General features: G+C 33.2%; 1 protein-coding gene and 1 pseudogene across 13 annotated transcripts; both read left to right on the forward strand.

The window, feature by feature from the left end:
- Nucleotides 1-17: 17 nt before the first annotated feature.
- Nucleotides 18-2,924, forward strand: LOC145956465 (FLUCTUATING-LIGHT-ACCLIMATION protein 1, chloroplastic-like; annotated as a pseudogene). The gene is made up of 6 exons (XR_014432750.1): nt 18-99; nt 818-873; nt 1,059-1,220; nt 1,411-1,494; nt 2,345-2,458; nt 2,548-2,924. The product of XR_014432750.1 is annotated as an FLUCTUATING-LIGHT-ACCLIMATION protein 1, chloroplastic-like (transcript).
- A 3,987-nt stretch (nt 2,925-6,911) lies between these two features.
- LOC109819312 (lysine-specific demethylase JMJ27-like) lies at nt 6,912-23,475 on the forward strand. 12 transcript variants are annotated; one of them, XR_014432674.1, is made up of 10 exons: nt 6,912-7,402; nt 7,497-7,546; nt 7,629-7,687; nt 7,888-7,936; nt 8,095-8,194; nt 8,509-9,072; nt 19,175-19,503; nt 21,358-21,439; nt 22,114-22,188; nt 22,385-23,467. XR_014432674.1 is itself a non-coding variant. In XM_083071320.1 (8 exons), the coding sequence occupies exons 6-8, from the start codon at nt 19,246-19,248 to the stop codon at nt 22,118-22,120; spliced, it is 342 nt and encodes a 113-aa protein (XP_082927446.1). In that variant the 5' UTR covers nt 6,914-7,402; nt 7,497-7,546; nt 7,629-7,687; nt 7,888-7,936; nt 8,095-9,072; nt 19,175-19,245; the 3' UTR covers nt 22,121-23,475. The 12 variants fall into 12 exon arrangements, 2 of the variants coding, with proteins under 2 accessions (XP_082927446.1, XP_082927445.1); XR_014432673.1 differs by having other exon boundaries at nt 6,914-7,402; nt 8,095-8,701; nt 8,989-9,072; nt 22,385-23,456; XR_014432670.1 differs by having other exon boundaries at nt 6,914-7,402; nt 8,095-8,901; nt 8,989-9,072; nt 22,385-23,455.
- The last annotated feature ends 1,569 nt before the right edge of the window (nt 23,476-25,044 follow it).

Below are 25,044 nucleotides of genomic sequence, written 5' to 3' on the forward strand. Positions count from 1 at the left end.
TCTTATTTAAGGTTGCGATGTCCGGTGGGATGGAAAGCTCAATACAAAAGGACCTAACTAGGATTGCAGAAACTGCAGATACGTCCTCTCGGGATGGTGGTAGTTTTAGGAACTGCTTGTTATATTCTTCTCATCATGATGTGGGTCATCAAAGGAGTCTAACTCAGTTGGTTGAATAGGGTGCGTGAATCTTATAAATTCCCTTAATGTTGTGTTTGATTCCCATGGAGAAAAAAGTCACGATGTGGGTCTTGTGAGATATTTTTTCTATGGTTTTGCTGAACCTATGTGAAAATAGGTGTTATAATGCATTTATGTTGTTCGGTGACTTTGGTCAATTGGTGTGGATTAAGTTGGAGGGAGGTTTCGTTTCCTTGAGTTTCTTTTTCCTTAGACATGGCTACTAGTTGCAGCTGATCAAGTTCAGGGAGGACTATTATTATGGGAATAACGCTTCTTGCACATTCCTAAGAAATCATCTAGTGGTATAGTTCATGAACCAGTTGGAAACCACCGTTATTTGATGGTGTGTGAAAACATGTACATAGTTGTGCTCATGTTTGTGTATGTTATGACTTTGGGGTGGGATGGCTTTTATGATTCAGTGTGCACATAGGAGATTTCTTTATGATGTCAAGGTTCTCCTAGGAAATTTCTTGCCTCTTATTCTGCATACCTTAGTTATTATTACAATCTAGTTTGAAAGGTCTTTTTTCTCTATACATCAATATTTTCTTTTATGAATTAGCTAAAGTTGAACTTTCATTATTTGTACAAGGATTTGTATTTGACATACTTGATATTTGATGTGTGACAGAGACAATACAGAGTTTGGTTCGACGTCTTGGTTACACTGTTGCAGGATATTCATTTGTAAGTCCATTCCTTCTACCAAGGTCAAATTGCAATAGCAATTGTTGGTTATAAGTTAATATATATACATCTTAGTTTTAAATAGCTTGTTGTTGGGTTATTAGTTACTATCTATATATCTAAATTTTATATTGCTAGGAGATTGTAACTCTTAGAGGTTATCTTTAGTGAACAATCTTTGGCAGGAGGATCTAAAGCAAAGTAAAGAGGATGGGGAGAAATACTATAATCAATTATCAGATGAAGAAAGGGCGAAATTTGATGAAGAGACATTACTTAATCTGAACAATACAGAAAAGAGAAGTATAAAAATCCAGAGTGATATGTTTAGCAATGAATACTGAATGGTATGGTTTGATTATTAAAAAGCTAATCTTAAATGTGCTTCAGTTTCTTTGAATTCAGTATGCAAAACGGTTATTGTGATGAGCATTGCAGAAAAAATAGTGTTCTCTACTTCAATTTCAGCCATTAGAAAAATCATAATTTTGCATAATATCAGCAATATAGCTATAACCAATTAATAGTCTATTGCAGTTTGATGTAAAGGAGATTAACGAGGGAAGGAAAATATTTGAAGAAGAGAGACTTCTCAATGGGTTTGGCAACGAATACATAGTGGTATGGTATGATCTCTTTGTGCACATACTATTCCTGATTAAAATTTTGTTTGTGTACCAGCACAAACTTTCATTTCACTCCTAATTTAAGCATTATAAAATTTTAAGTGCTGTAGTCCCACAATATTTTCATGCTTCCTTGCTCATATTTGTATCATCTAACTAGGGTTCGCATAAGTGAAGATTTCAAATTGGATGCATCAACTCAATTTTATTTTGAAAATATTACTAGATGTAACTCATTTCCAAATGTATTTTGATAGGCCATTAACACACCTATATTGGTATGTAGGAGAAGAGGAAAATATGATTAGCCCAATAATAACAAAGGCTTTGCTCCTGATTTCTCAATTAACAGTGCTCAGTATATTTTAGAATCTATCACTATTCAACATTTATTCTTTGTTTAGTTGCAGACAACAAATGAGAGGAGAAAAAAGAAAAGAAAGAGTATAAAAAAATATATATCTGAATTTTTTTTTTTACAAATAGTGAAAAATGTTTAAATGAGTTTCATTCATTTTATTTCTCATCTAAAATCCATGTTCTATCATATAGGCTCGTTATTCACCAACATGTCCACATATCAAAGATGCAAGATCCTTACCTGCTTTATACTTTCATTGTATCAAGATATCATCTTAGGAAAGATTAACTAGAGAGGCATGTGGTCCAACTCAATTGCTTCATCCTTATTAGGCACACATTTATTTCATTTTTATCTTTGGATTGAAAATTTTGAATCCATAACTCGTATCTTCTAAAATCCCTTTTTCTTGTCAAAGTTGAACAATGCAAAAAGAAAAGTTTTTGCATTGTTTGTTCTTATACTTGAGATGTACTTATACCAGATAACAATCTTGGTTGCTGCTAAAGGAGCACATAAGCTTCCTGACATAAATGGGGCTGAAGATTTGAAGATAGCCTTACAAAAGCTCAGGAGCCTTCTCTCAAGCAAATTATTAGTAAGAGATCAGTCATTAAGTTAGTATATTTTTATATAATTAGTGTTATTTCTTCATTAATAATAACCAGAAGCTTGAATTTCTTAAAGGCTGGTGAGGTGTTGTGGACCCCACAAAAGGAGGATGACACCCTTTCAAAACAAAAACTACTTGAAGACTACCCTCAATTAGCAAAACGCATGAGAAGCTTTCTAGTTAAGAAACACGAATGAAACAAAAAGGGCAATGTGAGCGTGGTTCCGTTTGGTGTGTCAAATTATTCCCTAACTTCGATTTTTTCAGGTTTTAAAAATTAAAAAATCTTTATACAATAAATATAATTTGAATATTTTCTTAGGTTTTATATGTTAATTTTTTTGTTTGTTACATTTAATTGTATTGCAAATCGTTAAAGAAATTTAACCTATATTATTATTTTTATATGAATTTAATTAATAACAATGTACAATGATTTTAATACTACCATTCAATCATTTATTACTATTAGTAGTAAGATTGCATATTCTTATTTTAATTGCTTAAAAAAGTTATATCTAGATAATTTCTATTTGTTGATAGTGGAATATCAAAAATAAACATTTTATATAATTAAAGTCTTATTTATTTATGCATCTTTTGTATTTCAAAAAAAAAATCATGGAAAATCGCATAACCCGAAAACAATTCTTACAAATACATAGATTAGAAAATGAACGACATTTGTTTCCTAAATGAAGTTCTATAACGTAACATTCTCATAAAATAGAAAAACAACGGATACACCAAAGGTAAATAACTATAACAAACAAGGTTGAAAAGTCAAAAGTAGTTATGAAAGATTTTACTTAAAAAGATAATTTTAAAAGATAGTTTAATTACTAACTAACTTGTCCTAAGAAATTGGAACTCATTCACATTGAACACACATGCACTATCTTTGATTTTTATTAATAAGATTAACTATTAACTAGTAATTTGTTATCTTATTTTCTCTTCACACTCAATATCTTTTCAAGTTTTCAATCCCGCTTTGGCATGACCCATCTTTGTATTGTCACCGTCATGGTTCTCCTCATGGTGAGTACTGCAAAGGCACGTCCTTGTAGGGCATTTATAATTACCTCTTACTCCATCGACGACACTTCCTCAAATACCATCATCAGCATCACTAAGATCCAATCCTTCATCCCTCTTAATATCATCGAAAACCCCCCCTCCGACCTCTTCTACCTTTCGGAACTCGAGCGTATCACTCCATGTGTCCCCCTAGGATTATACTCTGTTCACCACTACTCTTCCCTTCATGATCGTGCCAAGGACGTCGGTAATGTTGCCCTAGCTCTCTTCCTCGCTGTTGTTTGTGGCGCCATAAACACCTTAAACATGTATTTTAGTAATTGGCATTGTTACAATGTCCAAGTAGAGGAGAGAAATTATTATCATCGATATATGGAGCGTCTGTGGAACGAATCGAGAAGCAGAAGTCATGGTTGATGTCACAGTGCTCTTGATACCATGTTAGAGTTCTGTCATGGAGGAGAGAAAAACAGAGAAAGTGTTTATCTGTATTGATGCATAACAGAACAGAGTACAACAAATGAATAAAGTGTCTTAATATAGACACTATTACAACTGTTAAAAATAAGGATTTACGACCATTTATTATTTCCCTTTAAGGCCTGTTTTTTTCCATATATGACTAATCTTGTATGTGACATTATAATTGTTGTCGGCTCAAGTTTCTATCTATAATAATGGAATTTGTTTTTAGTAACTCATAAATTTGAGATTTCTTTAAAAATAAAAACTAAAAATGATTACACAATAGTATATTCCTTTATTATATATTAGTGAGATTCAACTGTTCGTGTCTTTATATATTCTATTTAAATAAAAAGTAACTTGCTTATTGGTGTAACTCACTTATTAAATTAACTTATCTATTGTGATAATTTATTTATTTTATTAAATTTAATATTTATAATTAATTTTATTATTATCCATTGAAGTGTATAGAAATTTTTGTGTTTTATTTATAATTAAAACATTTGCAATTAAATATTAAATTTATATATATAAATTTAACCCTCTCATCTTTCATAATAAATTCTCTCTCACTTGATATGCTATATATATATATATATATATATATATATATATATATATATATGTTAGTAATATAATAATCATGTTTATACTTTGAGGTTTCATTTGCCAGTATATCAATAATAATTACACTTTTTACTCATTTCGTTATAACATCAGTATTTTTTTAGGCTAAAAACCTATTTTGGTCCCTTATAATAATTGTTTGTTTCAATTTAGTCCCACTTTGATTTTTGGTCTCAATTTGGTTCCTAATAAATTAATTGGTTTCAATGTCGGATTTTCGTCTAAATTATTTAAACGGAGTTAATTGTTGGTCACGTGGATGCACAGGTGGATGCCAAATTCCTTGAAAACACCTGGAACCAGAATGCCCTCGTTCTAGCCGTTATGGGTGCACACTTGGTGTGTTAATTTTGCATCTGAAACGGGCCGTTCCAGATGCAAAATTAACTCACCACGAGTACAAAAGAACAGCCCGTTCCAGAACTATAATAATTTTGAAAATATTTTTTTATGATAAAAATTTTAAAATTACTTATATTTATAAAATACAATTATATTATAAATAGAGTGATAATTTTTCCTTTTTCTCTTTCTGTCTGAAGAAATATTTAAGTGTCACTTAATAATTTTTTGCAACTTATTTAAAATTAGAGGAATAAAATGATAAAAATTAATAGGATAAATATAATAAAATTATTAATTTGTTTTCTTTTAGTGTCCTCTAAATTTTTACACTCATTTAAAAAAAATATTTTATATGTTATTTTGAATTAATTTAACGAATTATCATATGATTTTTAATTTTTAAAATTTTTTTATCAATTTGATCTATATATGAAAAGCTTTTTAATTTAACAATTAAATTTTTAAAAATTTGATATAGAACATTAATTATTAAGTAAAATAAATCTATCAAGACTTAATCTTGAAGTAAGTAAATTTTTTCTTCATTAAAAATGAAGATAATTTTACCACAAAATAAAAAATAATTAAACAATAAAATAAAATATAAAAAAATATATTAATGTATTTATTATATTAGATATAAAAAGATAATTAAAAGATAATTAATAATATATATTTTATAAAATTATTAATATTTTATATATAAAAAAAGAATGAAAAATTTTTTAGTAGGTGCAAGTGCCTCCACTATGATTAATTTAGATTCGTCCCTACATGTGGTTGTATGGAGAAATGTAGGGGTGTGCAAAAAATCCAAATTGATCCGAACCAATCCATAACCGATCAGATCCATATTGAAAAATTCGATCCATTTTGAAAAAAAATTCGAACTGAACCACTTTATAAAATCGGTTCAGTTATCCGATCCATTTTTACAAAGTGGATCGGTTCGGTTCGGTTTGGTTTTCTAAAAAAATCGATCCATGTATGAGTAAAAAAGTAGATAACTGCACCGTACCGAACCGATTAATTTCAAAAAAACGATCCATATTTTAAAAAAACCAAACCGATCCACCTTTATAAAACAGTTTGGTTCGGTTTGGATCGATTTTTTGAAAAAACCGATCCATGAACACCCCTAGTGAAATATTAGTCCTGTGTATCCTCTTCCTTTACTTCAGGTTCTACCTCTTCAAGAATAGGTTGTTGTTGTTGGGGTACATCATTAATGACTTCAAGAAAAAATATCATGTCATTTCATCCTTTACAATATAGTGTCAATTTGGTAGTAAGTGATTCACTCCAGTTTGACTAACAATGAAATAAAATCTGTTACCATTATCTTTATTTTTAGTGATACACTGCATTGTCATTAATGATACACTGTATAGCCCAACTGTTTAGCAATTGAAGTTATCAATTTTTATTGACAATATTACCAAATCCAGTGTTTGAAATGTTTTGTACCTTGGGTCTTTTTCCTTTCACGATTTACAACCGTGAAGTATAATCATTGATAGTTTATCTTTAATAGTCTAGAACCAGAACGGCCCGTTCTGAAACCAGAATGACCAGTTCTGGTTGCACTTTTAGTGTGTTAATTTTACACTTAGAACAGGCCGTTCTGGATGCAAAATTAACACATCAAGAGTGCACCCAGAATGACCCATTCTGGTTTCAGAATGGGGCGTTCTGATTTCAGGTGTTTTCAAAAAAATTGGCATCCACGTGACATCCATTTATGCATCTACGTGGCCAACAGTTAATTCCGTTTAAATAATTTAAACAGGAGTCTTACATTACAACTAATTAATTTATTAAAGACCAAATTGAGATAAAAAATAAAAATGAGACTAAATTAAAATAAATAATTATTATAAAGGACCAAAATAAATTTTTAACTTTTTTTTTTTTTATAAATAAAGCATATGTGAATTCATAGTAACATATTAATATAAACATAATATCTGTCTATGTTCCTTTTCACTGCACAACTTCCTCTGCTCCCTTCGTAATACTTTTGTCTCAAGGCACCGCCTTCCATCTTCTCTAAACACCAGAAACCACTATCAACGGGAGAAAGAACCACCGTCTCCACCATTTCATTACTTAGGGTGTCTACAATCGGCGTAATATATGTCTATGTAGCAAAGTATTGTTTTTAAAACTTGACGTTATATCTATCTATGCCCATTTTCACTGGGCAGCTTCCTCTCCTTCTTTCGTAATACATTTCTATCAAGTCAGTGCCTTCCATCTTCTCTAAGCACCGGAAACCACCGTCAACAGGAGAAAGAACCACCATTTTCTCCGTACCTCAACCATCGTAGCGAGTTTGGAATCCAGTCTATTCCAGTCCACTCCATTGGCAACACCACGAACACTCACATCTTCATCCTCCGACCACCACTCCTCTCAAGACCTCGCCGTCCTTCTCGAAGTCGAAGGGTCAGTCATTCCATTCTCCACTCTCAGCGCTCCGCGATTCTCTCTTCATATTCCGCTTCTCGCGTTCATTAACTCTTTTCTATTGCTATTTTAGGGTTCTCATGGATTCGCACCGCGTCGGAAAGTGTCTCGCCTTCGATAAAGGTATTGTGGCTGATTCCGCATCCATCGTCTACGTTTTTGTGATTCCATGTAATGCGCTGTAATTTTTCTCCTGTGTCCATAGCGTTCGAGAAGCTCGGGCTCGATTGCGCGAACTGGAGTGAACTGGAGTGATCTTTCCAAGTGTGTTTGTTTTTTTTGTTTAGTTAGAGTCTTCTCTTGCTTATCTGTATATGTGTGGTTGAATTGACTTTGCTGCACTTGGCTTTGGTTTCGAGTTAATTGTTGCATTGAATTTTGTAGTGTCTTCACTACTGAGTGTTGCAAGTTATTGTCGGTGCATGACTACGTTGCTTATAAACCTTTTTATAATGACGTTGTAGGAGAAGTGCTGGAGATGAGGAAAAAATGGTATTTCTGTATTTTAATCGGGTAAGTTGTTCGTCTTTTGTCTGTGCTTGGAATTAAAAACAAAAAAAGAAAAGGAAAAATAAATAGGCAAGGTTGTTATTAACTTTCAGTAGTTTTCTGCATTGCCAACATTATTTAAGCCATATTCTTTTGTTGTTGTTGTTGTCTCTAATAAGCAGATTGGGTGGCCTTCTTCGTTACCTACAAATGAGAAGGGACTGTTTGCAAAAAGAGTTTTGCAGCAAAAGATTTTGTCCTTACTCTTGATCTTGATGAATGGTATAGTACTAATAATCAGTGTGCTTTTTTACTTTGTTGTACAAGGAATGCTAGGTATATTAAATGCAATTAGTTAACTAGGACTGTGTTGTTGATGACAACATAGAGTTGTGCTGAAACTGTCCTGATTCCGGTGAATTTATAATGAAAGATCTGGTGGCAACAACTTAAGATAATAATACATGATGACATTTCTCATAAAATGCAACGTCTCAGAAAATTAAGCAACAATTGCTTGCTGACAGAAGCCACAGAACACAATATATAAATTAATAAATGGTTGGTGTCATGACTCTTAAACTTATGCGTATTAGAGTCCACGTAAAGATCGTCACTATTCACTAGCTTTTAAACACGTTGGAGATCAAAATTGAAAGAGTCTTTGGAAGAAAAAAGCGCAGACAGCCAACAGGTTCATGGAAAACGGCGACAACTCTAGAGGGTTCAACAAGTATGTCTGTTCCTCTGTATTAGCTGCCACTACTGTCTCAGCTATATTTGGTTATGGTGAGTATGTACGTACATACTTAAATCTCAAATATGTAGTTTTGTCAATCTAATCACTAACAAAAGTGCTTTTATACCTTTGTTGTGACTTTGATTTAGAAGAATATTTTTCAGGAACATGTATATAAAAAGAAGAAAAAAAATATAACCAATGTAAATTAAATGACCTGAAATTGTTTGCTCACCTTGCTTGTACTGAGGTTCCTATCTAACACTGTCTTCCTATTCATTTATAAGATGACTTTCTCTCGCCTAATTAGTATTTCTTTACAATATTGTGAAAAAAGGTACGAGCAAGTCATCTAAGTGGTGATTGCCATTACAAGCGGGAACTACTAAGAGGTTTCATGAAACTACGAGGGCATGAACAGGTAAACTTTTTATACCCCTTCTTCATTGATACAACTCAACTATTTTAGTTGAATCATTTCATAGATTAAACTTGGTATCTTTTCATGGCTACAATATTTAAACAACCGCTTATTGCATTTGCACTAGCATATTTTGAAATTGATCATCAAATAAAAGGTCCACAGGGATAACAAAATTATAAAATTGAGGAATTCAGTCATTATCATTTTATTTGAAATAACAATTTTAATTGAAGGCTATGTCTATTGACATTACTAATATGATCCATGTAAGCAATTAGTTAATAAAGGATTAAGACATGGAAAATTAAATCCTCATCTTTGTTGATATCTAAATTACTGAGAGACAATCCAGACATGACCACCCCTCTTGTTATTTGAATCCTCTTAATCATATGAACATCCAGGACTACCAATTTTGTTGGAAGGTTTTCTGTAGCTCTGCTAAGAATCTAATTAGATCTTGTATCATGCTTGACTGACAAGTATATCAGATATGATTAGATCAATACTGAGAATAAGCTTATAGCATCAAGGTAGAAATTGAAAAATCACAGACCAGTTGAAGCCATTGTCATCCATGTCAAGTTTTTGAAGGCTTGGTATGGAAACTAGAATTTTTTCTGCTTGCCGGAGATTAGTCCAAATGTCTTGTGTTGTTGGAATATAAAATATAAACAGAGTAGACAACACCTATCCTTTGATTAAACATTGGTGAAGGAATAATTGAGTAGAGTTCGTAGAAACTTATGCCTTTTGTTTTGCTCCTTGCCACATAATGAAATGGTGGTATTTCCAATTTTGTTGGATGCAAGCACGAGTTGCTAAATCTCTCCTCCTATATGGCCACTCTAGCAGATGAATTTAAAATCTAATAGTGTATAGCATACGCTTAGAAGATGATATTTCAACCATTCTTGATTGCATTTGTCAATGAAAACTGAAGCATGGTTTTTTCTTTGTTTACAGTTTTAATTTGTGATAAAGTTGAATGGAAGATTGGTCTAACCTATGGGATGTAAATAATGGTAAAATTATTGACTACAAAAATTAGAAAGGCTTAATATAACTTGCCATCCTCAATATTTGCTTCATGTGCATTGTACTCTAAAGGCAATATAAACTTATTTGGAGTGTGACTCTCTCCTTACCTTTGGCCAAGGTACAGTATCCTGTGAAGTGTATTATAGAAATCCTGTTCCTAGGTAATGATGACTTTGGTCAACAACTAACCGATGGGCTAAACCTTCATTTTGTATGAGATGCCTTTTTAGATGGATTGAACCTTGAGCCTAGTCTAGAGCAAGGGTGGTTCACACAAATTATATAGCTGAAGGGGTTAAAAAACATCTGGAAGCATAATTTGCAGTGCCATATGACTGCTACTTCTTTTTCCTAGTGCTCAATATAAGTTGTTCTTTCTTTTAGGGAGCACACTAGGTACAATTTTTGTTTTCCTCAAAATAATGTATGTTGTTATTCTGTCATGCATTTCTCTCTTTGCTTTAGTATATTTGAGATTGTATACGTTTTTTTTTCGTGTAATTTGTTCAATACTCAATTAATGTAATGGTACTTGAAGGAATGTGTGAGAAGAAGAGTTTTGAAATCTCTGTCTTCACATCCCAGTTGCTTTGGTCATGCTGCCAAGGATTCTATGGAAGCCATATGGGATATCTGTTACAACGATACACAACCCTTTGATAGAGCTCCTTAAAATCTACATGGCTGGTGCTAGCTTAGAATCATAATAACCCATTGTTGGTTTCTTAATTTGCATGTAACATTATTCTGTCAAATCATAGCCACATTTCAATGACTGAGTTAGTCTTTCATGATTTATTGTTTTAGAAACCTTCATTTTCAGGGTTCTTCCAAGTGTGTTGATGGTTTATTCTTTATATAGTTCCTGTACTAAGAATATTATGAAATTTGTCGATAAAGACTTGCTTGGATAAAAGATGCTATATTACTTAGCTCTAGAAGAAGGAATCTGAATCATTTTCAAGTACAAATTAAATATACATGTACATATATGGAATGTATAAATTATTATTTGTCAATTTATAATAAGAATGCATTTTTAAAATAATTTTACATATATTTTTAAAATAATAAAAATGTACCAGTTTAATGCAGAATTCAGAAAATGGAAAGTAAGTCAAACAAAAGTACAATTTTGTGGCGGTTCAAAACCGCTAGAAAATGTCAAACAATTCAAACCACAACAATTTTGTGGTAAAATTAAAATGCATTTTGTGGTGGTTTAAAGTGATTTAAGTTTCTGACCAGCGTTTACAAAATATGTGCCACAAACCGTTCTTGGCGACCGTGTGTTTGGTGGTTATTAATGATGCCGAAAATACAAATTATGGCGGTTTTTAACCCCCAGAAACTATTAAAATAATCGCCACAAATTACATATTTTTTTTTTGTAGTGAACCCTCTTTATAATATCCTAGTGTAGTTGAGGACTTTCGTGTCTCCATTAAAAATAAAATATAAAAGATATTAAATAATAAAAATATGTTAATTCAATTGGTACTGCAATTTATCCTCGAGTCTTGGATTTCATTAGTATTACTTTTTAATTTTTTAATAATAAAAAGGTATAATAATTTACTAAATGTGGGGATTAATGTTGTTACTAAAAAAATATATCCTTTTTATATATAATATAGATAGATGATATCTATTATAACTTGTAACAATGTGAATATGTATAAATTAATAAACTTCATTTTTCTTTATGTTCAATTACTTCGGTATTAGAGCTTGTTTAATTAAAAAATAATAATATCTTATAATATTTTTTATTTATTTAAAATTAGTAAATAAATAAATAAATAAAAATCATAGTTAGAGATTCCTAATTATATGTTTTTGGTTTATCTTGGAGCTAATGCATGAGACATTTATATATATGATTACAAGGTAGATTCTGTTCAAGATTTGTTTTGCTCTGTATCGTTTTATTTTTCATATTTTCCCTTTTTCTTTAATGATTTTTTTATCCCACAAAAAAGGATACTGTAGATTTTGATATTTACTATTTACTGTATAGATTTAAAAAGTCTCATCGTATAGATCTTTGCTGTCATCATTGTCGCAAAAAAATCTTTAAAATATGAGAACATTTGTAGCCAATTAATGACTATACAAATACATTATATGCCCATTTGGTTTGGAGTTTGTTATAATATTTCTTAGTTCTAGGAAATTCAGATGCAATTCGAAGAACAGAGATTGAGTTAGGGAACCTTACAAGAGAAAAGATTCCGAAGGGTTTATTGCGTGTTTGAGAGATTACAAGGAGATGTGGATACAACAACAAGCGTGCCTCTAATTGTTTACGGGCTCTCTATTTAACTTCCCAAAATTGAATCTAACAATTTCCCTTAAAATGTGGAACACATGTAACTAACTCAACCAACTGCTAGTAATATTATTCCTTAGCTTTATTTCATATCAATGCCCCCTTCTTGTCAACATCCTTGTCCTCAAGGATAGAATAAAGGGTACTTCTTCTTCAAGTCATAGTAAAATTCCCAAGTGGCATCCTCGGGAAGTTGGTGCTTCCATTTCACAAGAACTTTCGTTACTGCTGCTCCCTTCCTTTTAACTATCATCCGATCCAAAATTTCTTCAGGCTCCTTCTCTGCAAAAGCATCTTCAGCTTGATATGGCAGATTGGTAGAAGTTACTGCATCTCCAATGTGTTTCTTGAGTTGTGAAATATGGAATACATTATGAACTTTGGACTGCACAGGAAGATCCAACTTGTAAGCCACTGCCCCAATGCAATCAATGATTTTATAAGGACCAAAATACTTCGGACTCAGCTTAGCATGTCTCCTGTAGGCTACAGAAATCTGTCTATAAGGATGCAACTTCACATATACTAAATCACCAATCTGATACTTCTTATCAGTTCTATGTTTGTCAGCTAATTGTTTCATTCTTTCCTGGGCTCTTCTCAAATGAAATTTGATTAATTTCAACATTTCTTCCCTTTTCCTTAAGCTTCTATCGACTAACTCCACTTTGGACTCTCCGGGAAGGTAAGGAAGGTAAATAGGAGGTGGTTGGCCATACATGATTTCATAAGGAGTAGCCTTGATAGCTATGTGATAGGTAGTGTTGTACCACCACTCTGCCATAGGAAGCCACTTAGACCAATTTTGAGGGGAATCTGCACACATGCATCTAAGATAGGTTTCTAAACATCTATTCGCCACCTCAGATTGCCCATCAGTCTGAGGATGATAGCTTGTTGAAAGCTGAATCTGAACTCCTTGGAAAGCCATAAAATCCTGTCAAAATTGACTTACAAACACAGGGTCTCTATCACTGGTAATTGAATCAGGAAACCCATGTAGTTTGAACACATTATCCATAAATGCCTGAGCTACTTCTCTTGCAGTGTATGGATGTGATAGAGCTGTGAAATGAGCAGCTTTACTCAACCTATCCACCACAACCCAGATGACTTGCTTACCGAATGAATTAGGCAAGCCCTCTATAAAATCCATTGTAATATGCTGCCAAATCTGATCAGGTATAGGCAATGGTTGCAACAATCCAAGGGTGGCAGAATTATCATATTTACATTGCTGGCACACAGAACATTGTTGAATAAATCTCCTGACATCACTGATTAGCCCTTTCCAATAAACTACCGATTTCACTCTCTTCATGGTGGCATTGATTCCTGAATGACCTCCTGTAGCAGATGCATGCAACCATACTAACAAATCTTTTCTTAATTCCAGGTTATTCCCAACCACAAGTTTCCCTTTCCTTCTCAATTCACCATTCTGCCACTTGTAGTGTTTATGAGAGTCTGAATTTTTTTGCACTTAACTGATCAAATTCTGCAAGCTCACATCGCTAAGCCAGTATTCACGAATCCTATCAACCAACTCAGACTGCAACTGCTGAATAATCAAACTACTGCACTCAATAGGACTTATTCGAGACAAGGCATCTGCTACTACATTATCTTGACCCTTCTTGTACTCAATTGAAAAGTCAAATTCCATGAGTTTCGCTAGCCACTTCTGCTGGAAATTTGTAGTCAGCCTTTGATCCAAAATGTATTTAAGACTATAATGATCTGTTTTTACTATAAAATGTCTATTTAAAAGGTAATGTCTCCACCTTTGTACAGCAAAAACTACAGCCAACAACTCCTTCTCATTTGTGGAGAGAGATTGTTGTTGTAAATTCAATATTCTACTAATGTAAGCAATAGGATGGTGATCTTGCATGAGTACGGCTCCAATTCCCCCACCTGAAGCATCAACTTCCACCACAAAAACCTTGGAAAAATCTGGAAGTGCTAAGATAGGAGTGTTACTCAGCAATTCCTTGAGCCTCTGAAATGCTAGTTTAGCATCTTGAGTCCACCTAAAATTATCCTTCTTCAACATATTCGTTAGAGGCTTAGCTATAACTCCATATCCCTTCACGAACCTTCTGTAATAACCGGCTAAACCCAAGAATCCCCTAAGTTGCTTAATAGTCTGAGGTAAAGGCCATTTAGTCATAGCTTCAATCTTACTAGGATCCGTAGCCACTCCTTCAACTGAAATAAAATGACCCAAATATTCCACCCAATTCACAGCAAAATAACATTTGGATCTTCTAGCAAATAAGTAATTATTCCTCAAAGTTAGAAGGACTAATTTCAAATGATTCAAATGTTCTTGCAAGTTCACACTGTAGATAAGAATGTCATCAAAAAAGACTAATACAAACTTCCTTAAAAACTGTTGGAACACTGTATTCATAAGGCCTTGAAATGTTGCAGGTGCATTGGTAAGACCAAAGGGCATTACCACATATTCATAGTGTCCCCCATGAGTTCTAAAAGTTGTCTTGTGTACATCCACAGGGTCCATTCTCACTTGATTGTAACCAGCCCTTAGATCAATCTTTGAAAAAATCGTAGAGCCATTTAATTCATCTAGTAAATCGTCTACCAAAGGAATTGGAAACTTGTTCTTCACTGTACTCTTGTTTAATTCCCTATAGTCCACACACATTCTCCAGGACCCATCCTTCTTGCTCACCAAAACTACAGGGCTGGCATAGGGGCTACTGCTGTCCTGGATGACACCAGATTTCAAGTATTCCTGTACCAATTCATCTATGACATCCTTCTGATTTTTAGCATACCTGTAAGGCCTTTTATTTACTGGATTAGCACCTTGCACCAGTGGAATTTTATGATCATGACCAGGTCTAAATGGAGGTAACTGAGTTGGCTCTTCAAATATGTCATCAAACTCTTTTAACAGTTGGTCCATTTCTTCCGGTAAAGAAGGCTGGGCAGCATGAGTAGTTAAAGACTGCAATAATCCTCCCTCCTCTTCACAAAGCTGTAGCATGGAAACATGAACACCCTCACCCAAGGCCTTGTTGAGTTGTTGTTTCTTAGCAGTCTTAACACTCGTAGAAGGAGACCCTCTCAACACATGCCTCTTACCATGGACCTTGAAGTCCATTGTCAACTTAGAAAAATTACAAGTAATATCACCCAATGCGACTAACCACTCAATTCCTAAAACCAAATCACAGCAACCTAAAGGAATCAATAACATGTCCGAAGTAAATGTAGTTTGCTGAATAGACCAAGTGAAGCCTTTCTGTTGAAGATTGAAGAATCTACATCTGGAAGATGTTCCCTAGAAGTTTTAGTTTTGATGTTTTGCTCATGTTGCTTTTTATTTTAAGCCTATGTCAAAAGGATAATGTATTGATTGTTTAAAAGATTAGGCTTGTATGTGTTTGTTTGTTATGTGTTAAAAATTAGTAATTAACATGAAGGTGAAAATATCATAATACTCATTTTTCTTATTTCATTCATTGTTGAGAACATGAAGTATTAATTTACTGAGTGTTTGAGACTTTAAATGAAAACTTGAAAACATCAGAAATTTTCTGAGTTAAGGAATAGATTACCTGAACTGGTAATAGATTACCTGACTCATGTTGAAAAACTGATTGATACTGGAATAATCGATTACCATGTGTGGTAATAGATTACCAAACTGATTCTGATGATTTCAAGAGGAAAAAGGATCGTGTTAATCGATTATCTCTTTAAAGTAATCGATTACCTCTGTTCCAAATGTGAGTTTTGTGTTATTCTGGCATCGTGTTAATCGGTTACCATGTTAGGTAATAGATTAAAACAGGAGCTGAAACAATTAGTTCAGTTATTCTAACTCGTGGTAATAGATTACCATCACAGGTAATAGATTATCTCTGTTATGAATATAACTGAAATAACTGTTTCCTTGCACATGAAAATTGTCTTTAAATAAGATTAAAAGTGAAGCTTTTAAAAAGAGAATTTTCACAAACGAAAAAAGAGAGATACTTACACGAACTAGAGAGATTTTTTTTTAATACACATTACTGCAAAAGAGAAAAAGATTTTCTGAAAAAGAAAGAAAGAACATATCTGCTGAAAATCAACTTTTGGAAAAAGAAGTGTGCAAGATCAATTCAAGAAGATGAAGTTCATATAGAAAATTCATTCTAAACTGGTTTACATTGTTGAAGATCATATCTACACGAACAGGTGTACTCGTTTCTGATCTTTTATTGTTTGAATGGTTTTAACTCTTGAGATTAGAGAATCTCTGGAAGAGTTGTGTAAAGAGAAATCTTGAGATAGGTTTTTCTCAAGTAGGATATTGTGGGATCAATATTCTTGGGTTATATGTTTCTTGTGGAGTCAAGAAATGGTTTGTTAATCTTGTGGGTGTCAAGATTTGCTTGTTAAATTCATTGATTGGATATTGCTTGTGCAGGGTGCATGTAAAGAATATCAATAGTGGATTTGACTGGATTTAGAGGTGTATCTAAATCTGAAACTGGATGTAGGCCTTTGGATGGCTGAACCAGTATATATCTTGGTGCATGATTTTCTTAACTCTTACACTCTTTACATTCTGTATAAGTTTCTTGATTAATGTTGTATGAAGAAAAACATTATCTGCAGAAACTGAACTTTAAAGATTCTTGGTAATTGATAAATTCAATCTTTACATATCTTGTATTAATTGTGTTATTCAAATCTTGTTGGATAAGCTGTGCATATATAACTCTGAATTACTTTTTATGTTTAAAGGTTTGTTTTAAATCAAGATTTGTTTGGTAAAGATTTAGAAAGCAAACAAGAGAAGGAAAACTAACATAGAATCTATTCAACCCCCCCTTCTAGATTCTAACCGTAGGGACCAACACTTTCACCATACAAGAAATTGTAAGCTTGGACCCATCTGCTACCACAACACTTAAAGGCTCCCTTTCTTCAATCTTGCACCCATACTTCTTAGCCACTTGAATATCCAAGAAATTGTGTGTGCTACCACTATCGATAAGGATGTGCAAAGGTTTTTTCTTATAATACCCCGTAATCCTCATGGTACGAAAACTAGCAACTCCTGTCAATGCATTAACCGATATTTGTGGTTCCCCTACTGTAGGTCTGTCATTTACATTAGCCATTGTCTCCCACTGGTCATCCTCATCATCAATCTCCAAAACATGCACTTGCAACTTCTTGTGAGTCAAACTATGTTCAGGTGAGTAAGGATCATCACAGAAATAGCAGAGACCCTTGGCCCTCCTTTCATCCATGTACGCAGGGGTCAAACTCTTCCCTGACCTTGCTTTAATCCTACTAGCATTAGTTCCTGTACTGGAAGAACTAGAATTATCAACACTCAATGGGCGATGACCCAATACCCCTTTCTGCTGTTTATTGATCTCATTACTCACAGAACCTGAAGTATTAGCAGCCTCATACAATCTTGCTAACGAAAAAGCCTTATTTACTGTAGTTGGTTGAAACATCCTTACCATCATTTGAATATCCTTCTTCAGCCCTCCCAAGAAATAACTAAGCAAATACTCCTCAGACAAATTCAAGCGAGTAATAATAGCATCAAACTCCTCATAATATTCGATGACCGACTTTTTCTGCCTCAATTTCATTAAATCCGCCATTGGATCATCACAAACATCACCAAACCTTTCAAGAACCAGTTTCTTGTACTGAAGCCAAGGCAAATTAGAGCAATTAGTCGTTTTATCAATAGTTGTGTGCCACTGTAAAGCCCGACCCTCCATATGAACAACAGCAAGTTTAACACAATAGTCCTCAGGTGTATTATCAATAAGAAAAAAATTGTCACATTGATAGAGCCATTGGTTCACATTCTCACATTAAACCTGGGAAAATCAATCCTAGCGAGCCTAATTCCACAATAATAAGAAGACCCACGATTCTGTCCATGAATACCAGCTGATCCTGATATATTGCCCACATTACCCATCAGTTCTTGCAACGTTTCTTTCATAGAATCAGTCAAGGTTCGTTGTATCGAACCCGCAAGTTCCACCAAACGATCCTCCAACTTCGCTGATAACCGTTCTTCCAATTCCCGCATGGCTGCCGCATGACGAGTTGATTCAGCCATAGAAGGTTAGTCCACTGAATCGTCCCGGCTCTGATACCAATTGTTATAATATTTCTTAGTTCTAGAAAATTCAGATGCAATTCGAAGAACAGAGATTGAGTTAGGGAACCTTACAAGAGAAAAGATTCCGAAGGGTTTATTGCGTGTTTGAGAGATTACAAGAAGGAGATGTGGATACAACAACAAGCGTGCCTCTAATTGTTTACGGGCTCTCTATTTAACTTCTTAAAACTGAATCTAACAATTTCTCTTAAAATGTGGAACACACGTAACTAACTCAACCAACTGCTAGTAATATTATTCCTTAGCTTTATTTCATATCATCTTTGCTGTCATCATTGTCGCAAAAAAATCTTTAAAATATGAGAACATTTGTAGCCCATTAATGACTATACAAATAGATTATATGCCCATTTGGTTTGGAGTTTGGTAGAATTGGTTTTGAACCATCGAATGTGATTGAGATGTGCGCCTAAACATTAATCTGAACTTATGCAAGAATTGAATTTAACTTTAATTGTTCATAAGCATCATGTGTGTTTGCTTATCATTATAATTTAAACTGGTAACGTGCAATGTTTTTATCAAGCCTTGTGAACATTCAGGTTGAATAAATATCCACCAATTTTTCAAGGGATACTCAGAGGGTCGTGCTCATCGTGACTCCTGGCCGGAGATGCTCAAGCTCAAAGATTGGCCTCTGTCTAATCTATTTGAACAGAGGATACCGCGTCACTGTATGGAGTTTATTAGTGCTTTACCCTACAAAGAGTATACGCATCCTCGCAGTGGTTTCCTTAACTTGGCCACAAAGCTACCAGAAGAGTCTTTGAAACCTGATTTCGGGACAAATAGATATGTAGCATATGGCTTTCCTGAAGAGCTTGTACGTGGAGATTCGGTGACCAAGCTTCATTGTGGCATGTTAGATGCGGTATGTAAAATTCTTTCAGTAGAGCTCTGATTAGAAAATGATTTCTCAGTTTATATTAACCACAAATAAACCGAAATCTAAAGTTGTGAATGCACTATTTTAAATAAAGTTCATAGCTCTTTTTAGCAAAGGGACTTGCTTTTGTATATAGGTTGGTGGTCTTAAGGTCATTGCTTGGCATGATAGAATTTGTGGTTAATGTTTTCCTAGTATCTCCTGCAATTGTAGTGTTGACTCTAACTATTCATTTGATCCTTTAAAAGCCAATTTTATAACCAATGAGGCAGTGACAATCATGAGGTCGACACACACACATGCACCCATACAAGCCCAACACAATCCTTTTCTCAACAGTTGTTTGGAGCAAGTGCTATCAGTTATTTAAACGTATAAGTTGAACCCTAATGGTGATCATGTAATTTGAACTGGATAAAAAATCATAGAAATTATAGAAATGAAGGAATTTTTATTGAATGATGATTTCTCTTTTTATGGAATGTGAGTCTAGTAAGAGGAACACCATTCCTAGCTGTGATGAAAATAGGAGATCATACCATGCCACAGGTCACCTGATTTAGGCATCTTGGGGTTATACTTAGGATTCAAGCAGGTAGAAGTAGAAGAAATGAAAATATGAAATGCTTTGGGTGTTATCGTGAGAGAAAGTTGTTAACCAAGGTTAAGGGGAAATTTTTACTGTATAGCTTGATGTTGTGTTAAATTCAATGTTGGGTGGTAAAATGTGGAGATAGTAAATTAAAAAATGACAATGTTGCATTGGATGAGTAAACAATTGTTGCATAGCTTTTAGCTTTAAGACTTGTGATGTTGTATGAAATTGAATGTTGGGTGGTAAAATGCGGAGACAGTAAACTAAACGAAGAAAATATTGCATTGGATAAGTGGACTAGTGACGAGATAATTAGGAATAAGCGCACCAGATAGAAAGTTAGGTTAACACCTATTCTACAAAAGATGGTAGAAGCTTGCATTATGTGATTTGAGCATCTGTGGAGGAGATTTGTGGAAGCTTTAGTAATTAGAGGGGGAAAATGACAGGCAAAACCATTGAAAAGGATGGAGAGGTCAATAGTTTTCTACTGACATAATTTACAATAGGACATTATGGTGGTGTTTGATCCATGTAGTTGACACTATCTGTTTGAAGATTTGTTTCTCTAAATCTAAATCAATGTCATTACTGAATCTAGAAGAAGGAAAAGCAGAACAAACCTCTCTCCACTCCAAGATGTTCATGAGATCTGGTTTTCTATTACAAATTATATTCTAGAATCTTCTTAACCTGGCACTTTCTCTCCCCCTTCCATCTGATATATGTTGTTCCTTTCCCTGATCAATTAGGATCTCTAACTGTCTGTTTCTGACTCCGCTTTGTGCAACACTGAAACTGCCAAAGTTCTATTCTCCTTTGCTCACCCATATCACTTCTGCTATACATCTTTTTAATTGGGGATCTGTTCAAACTGTGCAACTCTATTTCCTGATAATGATAGGCAATGAAGTTATTTTCTCCATTCTGAGAGTGGGCTTGAGGGTGTTATTAACAATTAAGTTGTCAGGGGAAGACATATGAATGATTTTATATTTTATTTCTAACATGTCCCTTCATGCAAGTGCCCATCATGCTTGAAGTGTGTTGAAATTAAACATTTTCATTTGAAGAATGGGAGCAACGAGTTTTGAACTCTAGATCACTAGGTTGTGGAGGCCTTGATACCATGTCTTGAACCAACTATCCCATAAGCTTAAGCTGTCAGGGAAATATACATGAATAATTTAATGTTACATTTCTGCTAAAATGCTTCATTTTAAACTCTGGGATATTTTTCGAAGGCAAGACGTGTGCAAGCTTGAAGAATATCTTAGGAAGCATTGTAGGGAATTCAGGCATCTCCATTGTTCTCAAGTGGATCAGGTAATTACATAATTTTTTAAAATAATGCTGGTCAGGTTTTCATTTTGAATAGTTTACTCTTGATTTATTTTTTCAATTAAGTCTTTTTCTTAATATGCCTTTTGAATCAAGATATTCTTCTATACTAAAAGAAAAGAAAATTCTGATCTACTCTGCTCTTGATTTTTTTTAATTAGTAATTGACAATATCTCAAAATACTAATGCTTTGTTTAAATAAAAATTATATATTCAATTTTCTATGGGGAGGGGGAATTATCATCAAATATGATTCTTTCTTAATTTTGAGATTCAATTCAAGTGTTAGTTTTATTTGAATATTTTCATTGGAAACTGCACATTTGTTAGGAAATTGCATGTATAGTGTTTTTTCTTAGGAAATTGCATTTATGTTCACTTCTCTTAAATGTAACTAATATTGAGATCAATATATATTATGTTATATCTTCATCTTATAGAATAGGTTTTATCCTAGTCTTAAACTATCTTGATTGTTATTTCATTCCTTCATTTTATGGCATAGGTTTTTCACCCCATTCATTATCATGTTTTTTATCTGAATTCTCATCATAAAGGGAAACTCAGAAGAATTTGATTAGTTCTTTATCTATATTTATTTTGTCCTAGATAGAATTTCACCATCTTTCCATTTATGCATTTGAGGGTCCTATTACAGCAGTTGAACCATGGACTTTTGTACAAAACCTTGGTGAGGCTGTTTTTATACCTGCCAGGTGTCAGAAACTTAAAGGTTTGCCAATTCTAAATTATGTTCATTTATGTCTTGATCCAATTTTGCGTTGTTACTAATTGATGTGGGTCTTTCAAATCATGCCTATCAAAAGCCAAAAGCAAATTGTCTGCCTGTATTCCCTTTTCTATGTTAATTACTTTTTAGTTGAAATCTTATTGACATTAATATTGTATTGTTTGTTGGTTTTTGGCAGTTGTGCATAAAAGTTGCTCTAGATTTTGTCTCCCCTGAAAATATTCAAGACTGTATTCATCTGACCAACGAATTTCGTATGCTTCCCTCAAGCCATAAAGCAGATGAAGACAGACTTGGGGTATGCATTCTTCTAGCATGTATCACTCTGGACTTGTATTTCTACATTTTTTTCATATATATATATATATATATATATAATTTTCCCCTCATTATGTTGTGCCAATGCCCAATCTGTTTGGCCACTTAAACTATGATCGGCATGATATATTGAATAAGTATGGCTTTCTGGGTGGCATGAGTCAACCTTGATAAAAGTATATCTGGATTTGATAGGTTATATAGAAAAACTATATGGTTTTGGAGCTGTTTCTACTGCATACTGCATTTGGACCAATTTCATGGGGCATGGGTTGTAATTTTATTTTTGTCAAAATATAGTTCTAGTAATTGTGACTGTAGTTATAATACCAATCAATCGGTCCTGTCATTATTACAACTTGATTTTAATCACATTTAAGAATGAAAAAGCAACAAATATAATTGATGCTATTCAAAGTGGGCACTGTTGAAACATATTTATTTGTTAAGTGTGGACAAATTTTTGTATTATTTTCAATAACAATATATAATTTATAAAGAAGGTATTATTTGATGCTTAATCTTTATTTTACACTTTTCCAACACTCACAATTAACTTTAGTGTGTTTTTACAGGTTGTCACATTGTTGCACTAGAATTGACTTTTACAAAATATTTACCAAAAAGTACATATTTTAATTATGAATTTACTGCTTATAACCGTGTCTGGATTAAATTTATGACCGAATTAATTTTAATAACATCAGACTAAACAATTGTTTTAACTTTTAGAAATATTACATTGTTATATTAGTTTTAGAAACTAATAAATTATTAAAAATTAACTCATCAATCATATTAATCTAAAATTTTAAAAATTATGTGTTATGTAAGTAATAATATTAACTTATATTTTAAGATCAAAATGACAAGAAATTATAATGATTAAAAACTTAGATAAAATAATTGTAATTTTCTTTTACTCGAATGGAGAAAATTAGAATTAATATCAAGAAAATAAAGATTTTTTTTTTACTATTTTGTTAGTAGGATTAAATTAGAATTAAAATAAGGAGAATAACATAAATTAGAATTAAAATCACCGACTTTTGATAACTTATGTTAGAGCTGTCAAAACGGGCCAGTCCGGCCCATGTGGATTGGCCCACCTTGACCCACTTTAAAATGAGTCAACCCAACCTGACCCACTTTTGATTTTCTAAAAAAAAAAAATGGTCCGGCCCAGCCCACCACGGGTTGGTGAGTTATACGGGGCAGCCCACCAGCCTACCAAAAATTAAAAAAGAAATTATCAACAAAATTCAAAATTTTAAATTAATTATAAATTAACATAATAGTCATAAAATTAACATCATTAATAGTCATAAGTCATAACTCATCATACAAAATTAAATATAAATCATGATAAAAGTCTAAAATAAAAATTTTCAATATCCCATCATACAAAATTAACTACAAATCATACTTAAATTTTTATTGAAAAAAAAAATGGTGGGTTGGTGGGCTACCGGGCCCACCACGGGTTCAGCCCCGGTGGGCCGGGTCAAAGTGGGCCGGGTTGAAATATACCCACCTACTATAAGGCAGATGATAAACACACCTCCACTCTCGTATAAATACACCCCCTTTTTAAAAAAAATATATATATAATGTCTAAATTACCCTTAAAAAAAATATAATTCCTAAATTTACACCTCCCTTCCCCGTATCTCCGTTCCCCACACCCCCTTCCCCGCACCCCCACACCCCACACCCTCTTCCACTTGTGATTTGTGGCGGTTATTTTAGCAGTTTCTGGTGGTTAAAAATCGCCACAAATTGCATTACCCGCGTCATTAATAACCGCTGGATCTACGATCGCTAAAACCGTTTGGGGTGGACATTTTGTGAACGCTAGCTTTGAGCGCAAGAAAATTCAATCTCTTTGTGGCGGTTTGAAACCCCCACAAAATGCATTTTTATTTGACATGTTCTGATGGTCGGAAATCGCCACAAAATTGCAGTTCTATTTGACTTGTTTGTCATTTTGTGGCGGTTTTACACCGCCACAAAATTCATTTTAATTCTGTCTAATTCAAAGTTTCTGACGATTTTAAAACCGCCACAAAAATACTATTATTTTTACTTGTTTACATTTGATGGCTATTTTAGATTGCCAAAAAATATATTTTTTATTTTTAAATCGTCAAAAATACACTTTATTTTACAATAATTTTTTATTTTTAAAATATATTTAAAATTATTTTAAAAGCGCATTTTTATTATAAATTGGCAAATAATATTCTATATATTTTAGGTATTTATCAAATTATTGTTGAAAATTAACACTAACCATATTAATCATTAAAAATTAATGACTATTATATTGTTATTTAATTCATGTACCTTATATATAAATAAAAAATTTATTTGTCAAACCGCCACAAAGAGATTGAATTTTCTTGAAAAAAGCCAGCGTTTACAAAATGTCCACCACAAATGATTTTTTGCGATCGTAGATCCGGCGGTTATTAATGACGCGGGTAATGCAATTTGTGGCGGTTAAAAACCGCCACAAAC

This window comes from Cajanus cajan, chromosome 3 (genome assembly GCF_000230855.2).
Source record: "Cajanus cajan strain Asha chromosome 3, NIPB_CcT2T_4, whole genome shotgun sequence".
NCBI lineage: Eukaryota > Viridiplantae > Streptophyta > Magnoliopsida > Fabales > Fabaceae > Cajanus > Cajanus cajan.